Raw genomic sequence first — 6,000 nt, forward strand, 5'->3', positions numbered from 1 at the left:
CAGATTGCTTTCTTGAACTAAAGATCAATTGCACTATTTATAATGATGATGAGGAAATGGTGATGAAGATAATAGTAACAAATGATAGTAGGAATGGTAATAATGAGATGGGATCTCAGTGAAACCACGACTAAAAATATTACAACTATAATGATATCGAGAAAAGTAATACTACTGTTGATTATACATTATGTTGCTAAGATATAATGGCACTAATGAATGATCCTTTGGCCAGAGCTGCTCTCCTATTTTTCCATTGCTGATAAAAGCAACATGAAATAATTTATTAGAGATCGTGGAGCTCCTCTCCTATGACCCACATTTTCTCCCCCTCCCCCTTCCCCTTCCCTCTTCCCACTGTGCTTTAGTCGCCTCTTTTCCCTTCTACTTCTACGCGCATTATCCCTCTCCCACTCCTTTCTCTCGTCGTCCTACCTCCCTTTTCCTCGCCCTATCCTACCTCCGTCCTATCCCTATCTTACCCTATCACTTTCAATCATTATAACTTACATAATTGTCATCGAAATTATCCATTAATTACACGCAAATCAATCAGAAGCAAAAATATTGTTGTATAATGTATAATAAGAATAATCTTTATAATGTTAAAACCAATACATCAACAATGGTAGCGAAACCTACAATTTAAATCGAACATCAAAATGACAATCACGACCGGTGCTTAGAAATATAGATGAAATAAGAATATAAAAGAAGAGAAAAAATAAAGAAAGAAACCCGGACCAACTGCGTCCGTCGTCTCTGAAATTGCCTTACCATACTGGGCCTTCGCTTCCAGGTCCGCTCCCTTGGCGGCCAGGAGTTCAGCCACTGCGAAGTGACCATATCGAGAGGCGAAGTGCAGGGGAGTCCACTCTGTAAAAGGGAGAAACTTGGGTTAATTTTCCCATTTCCGGAAGACAAAATATTGCAAACAGAAAATGCATAACGATGAATGTGTCACAAATAGTAAAAGATAAATTTATGAAAAATTGAACATGTAGATTTAAAGACCAATGAAAAAAATATATTTTCACCCTTAATATCGTCAGTGGAGTTGAGGCCAAGAACACAGTTTTAAAGAATAAATAAGAAGAATTTAGGAATTTTTCGTGATATTCAAAATGTGTTTATTTTCATGCTAATTGAAATATTGAATACAAATGAGGAAAACATACATTCATACAAGCATGAAATAGATATCTATATTTTTTTCTTTCCTTTATATGCATTATTTATACATAGGTATGTATCACATATATATATATATATATATATATATATATATATATATATATATATATATATATATATATATATATATATATATATATATATGTAATATATATATATATACATATAAATATATATACATACACATATAAATATATATATATATATATATATATATATATATATATATATATATATATATATATATATATATATATATATATATATATATAATATATATATACATATATATATATATATATATATATATATATATATATAAGATATATATACATACATATATATATATATATATATATATATATATATATATATATATATATATATATATATATATATATATATATATATATATATATATATATATATATATATATATATATATACATATTTATACATTCATAAACACATAAATATATAAGTGCATATATGCATACACATGTACTTCTATATCTATGCATATATTTATATATACATATATATAAATGTATGTTTATATATGTATATATATATGTATTATATATATACATATGTATTATATATATATACATATGTATTATATATATATATATATATATATATATATATATATATATATATATATATATATATATATATATATATATATATATATATATATATATATATATATATATATATATATATCAATTTATATGTATGAATTTATGAAAGTGACGGAGCGACGTTCAAAGTGTTCAGTCAACGGAGTTACTGTGATTTAAAAATGCAATGGTGCCAGTTGTACAAACTTATTCCGTAAATATTTGATAACTGTGACTTTCTTGTACAATCCTAGTGCCTGTCCTTTCATGTACCTTTATGAATTTATTTATTTTATTTGGCTCCTCTTTCAATATTGCAATTTGATAAATAGCATACGCGGCAATTCTTATGCTCACATCTGGCACAAGCACATCACATGCATGTCCACTTCATAAGTTTATTATTATTAACCTCATTCCGTTTCTTTGAAGGCAGAGAAAATGAACAGAAAATCATGCATTGGCAACACACCAAAGGCGGGAACCTGGAGCTCTGATCCAGAGACGTGCCAGCCCCCCCCCCCCCCCCCGTCTAGAGAGAGGAGGAGAGGAAAGAGATTAAACAAAGCAACTGCAACTAATACTATTCATCATACCAGTTGTAATAGTAGTAGTAATAATAATCACAACATACACAAAGGTCTACGCGTCAAAAAGTGTTCTCGCCCCAGTTACCCATAAATATGTTCATTAATGTTTTGTTCATTTAAACTTTGATCTACAACATAAGCATCAATATGTTAATGATAATGCACTACACTCATGAGGTTTTGTGCATTGGTATGAGTTTACAATTGTTTTATTATAGATGAAAGTTTGAATTAACAAGACAGTTAAAAAACTTATTTCCGGGCAATTGGTCTGAGAACACCTTCGGACGGCACGCACTCAAATGATCATGATAACGATGATAAAAAATTGGTGATAATGGCAATTCCATAGGACGGGGGCAGGGAAATAAAAAAAAACAAAAAAAAACAGGGTGATATTGCCAGGAAGTTTAGGGAAATCTTGTTAGTTCAACCATGAACATCATCATTGCCATTTGCATCATCCTTATAATTCCTAGTAGTCATAAAATGATTCACATCATTATGTTTATTACCATGGACATCATTCAAATCTTTGCTTTCATCATTAGTCACACTATGATTAGCATCATATCCTCCTATTTTCTATTCTTCTACTTAATGAAGATAAGAACAGGAATCATATCCATCATATTCGTAATAACTTTAAGAACTCTGATTATTATAATGATTAATGCTGTTCCCGAAATATTGGTAATTCTCCATATTCTCATGCTGATTGTAATTGCTTCTAAATATTTTCATTAATATCATAAGAACCTCATTAGCGACATGAAGATAATCCTTATTCATGTTAGTGTTCCCTTAATCACGACTGTGATTGTTATTGTCTTTTGCTGCTGCTTCTTTCTGTTCTTATTCTTATCTTTGCTTCATCATAGACATTTTTATCCTTAGCATTACACATCGACCTTATTATTGCTGTTGTTGTTGATATTATCAGCGCCACTATTCTTCCTATTCATACTCCTTCTCTAATTCTTTGTCTCGCTTTTACAATTGTTTCATCATTATTATATCTCCTATTATTATCATGATAATAGTGATATTACTATTATTATTGTGATTGTGATTCCCACAACAAATATTTATAACAGTTATAATCATTTGTATATGCATATGTTTGTGTATAAGTGCATGTGAGAAGATTCACATATGAGAAGTATGTAAGATCATGTACATTATGCAGAATATAACAATAAATACAAAGGATAATATCATGCACATCTCAGTAATATGATACAGACCGCTGGGTTACAATTAGACAGACAGAGAAAGAAGGAGGGAGGGAGAGAAGATGAGAGGTGAAAGAGAGGAAGAGAGAGAGAGAGAGAAAATGAAACAGCTAGAGATAGAGAGCTAAACAAACAAGGAGACGGAGGGAGAGGGGAGCTATATGGAGCGATCATTGCAAGATGAACAGCCTATGTGATTTTAAGTCCATGGTGAGAATATGTTAAGATTCGCAGAAATATCTGGACACTTTTTATTAGCTGATAAAAAGCCAATACACACCGCCGCCACACACGGCTCATGATTGTAATGCTATTCACTATCACTACATTATCTATTCCCTGCCATCTCCACTCTCCGGGATGACAGACTCACTGCACAATATTTTCAATTCGCGATTAAATGACGTCACTCTGAAGATGAAGCCATTTTGATATATATTTTTCATTCTATTTCATACCGGTCAGATATCATGACATAAACTTATCTAACCTCCCAGAGTGCAAGGCTTTATTGTCAGGTCAAGGGCAAACAGTTCAAACAGGTTTAGTAAAAATTCTGTATTCAGATGAACGAAGTTTTGACCTTGCAAGTCTGTGCTACTGGTTGTGCAGTAAGTATCCTGTTGTATGCTTCTGTGTACACACTTGTGGTATTCAAATATCTTTTGGCGCCTCCTGGAATCCTGGTCAGCGCCGAATGCGTTGAGCAACAAGTTATGTGTCTAAGACTTAAACACTAAGGTTCTCTTCTAGTTTTTACAACAGTGGATACTATAACAGATTCAGTTTTATGGCCATAGTAATTACTGGTAGTAGTGATTTACAAGAAACTAAATCAGTAGCCACAACGAACTAATAATGTAGTCCATAACAGGAATGACGATGCCAAACTCCAGCTCTGCCTGGCCTGTCATGCATCTCTCGATCCCGCTCACTGACAAGGTTTAATTAGGCTGAAACTGTTGTGAGGCTTGGAAGGACCTCGTGAAACTGACTCCTTTCTGTAGCTCCCCGCGACTCTGCAACGCGCGCCCGTCTGGCACTGCTCGCCACCCTCCGCCCACACCCAGCGGCGTGGAGGCGGAGAGGAGCTCGGCGTCACCAGCAGGCGCGTGAGGCTGCAGCCCCGCGGCGGCCATGAGGAGCAGCGATTCCTCGAGCCCAATGGCGCCGACATTCCTCAAGGCTGTGGAGTTTTTAAAGCCAGCAGAGTTCTTTGTCAGTTGGGAATCGGTGTCTGATCTACAGTACACAATGCTGGCCACCTTTCGTGTCGTGAAAATTGCTCTCAACGGCGTTTTTCAAGTGGAAATAGAAACTGTTATTGAAGTTCTTTTCCTTAAAAGATAACATTTGTACTAATCATATATGCTCCTCTCTTGTTTTCCCCTCATGAGCTAATGCCATAACCAAATCAACAAATATAATGAATAATGTGAATAATAAGGTTCAGTAAATCGTGCTTCGTTAATCTATGATATAAGTATCGATATCTTCATGTCGATGCACTATAAGCATAGGGTAGAATGCATTGATATGTTTATCGGTGCTTATATTACTGATGAGATTTAAACAAACAAAACATTTAATAATGTACTTCGGGGACGGACGGACGGCCAGGCACCCAAATAATGATCATGATAACAATAGCAAATATGAATAATGATGACAACAACAGCATAAAATAAAAATTATAATGATAATAACCAAGACAATTTTAACCTTGAAGAATATGATAATAATTATAATACAATTACTCTAATTACAATCATCAATCAACAGCATCAAAATAAATTAGAATAATGACATGAAAGAAGAATAAAAGTATGAAATGATAGTTTTAGAAATGAAAATAATAATACAATTAATGACAATGGTTATTATCATCCTTATTACCATTACTTCCGTCATAATCATTATTACTAGTGTTACCATGATCATTATTTTTGTTATTGCTATTTTCTTGCTTCCACCAATCACAATGGAGCTTGTGTTCAGACCTGACTGAACAGACTATCCCAATTGAACAAGGAAATCAGGGTCTCCCCGGGATTTCTAACTTCGGAGACTTGAGACACTGAGATTAGCCACCAAGGAGTTGGCATCATTTTCTGCCGGCCCACGTGAGCAGGAACCTTCGTGGATTCTTTTCTCTCTCCTCTACCTGGAAGTCGGCAGACGAGAGCTGGCGACAGATAGCGACCACAACCAGTGCTTTTTCTCACTCTTACAGTCTCTATAATCTGTCTCGCAATTTTCCTTCCACCTTGATCTTTGACCTTCCTATCTGGCTCGATTTCTATTGCTGTTTGGCATGTGCTTTGTGCTGAATCCCCTTTGTATGGCACTTTCATCCCT

At 33.9% G+C, this 6,000-nt stretch overlaps 1 protein-coding gene across 3 annotated transcripts in view; it reads right to left on the reverse strand.

The window, feature by feature from the left end:
• LOC113810776 (26S proteasome non-ATPase regulatory subunit 10-like) overlaps positions 1 to 6,000 on the reverse strand; it is a 101,789-nt gene that overhangs the window by 46,238 nt on the left and 49,551 nt on the right. For all 3 annotated transcript variants that reach the window (XM_070115603.1, XM_070115601.1, XM_070115602.1), the window contains one exon: positions 778 to 876. In XM_070115603.1, coding sequence (XP_069971704.1) covers positions 778 to 876 — 99 coding nt within the window. The remainder of the gene's footprint in view (positions 1 to 777; positions 877 to 6,000) is intronic.

The sequence above is a fragment of the Penaeus vannamei genome, chromosome 37 (assembly GCF_042767895.1).
Source record: "Penaeus vannamei isolate JL-2024 chromosome 37, ASM4276789v1, whole genome shotgun sequence".
NCBI lineage: Eukaryota > Metazoa > Arthropoda > Malacostraca > Decapoda > Penaeidae > Penaeus > Penaeus vannamei.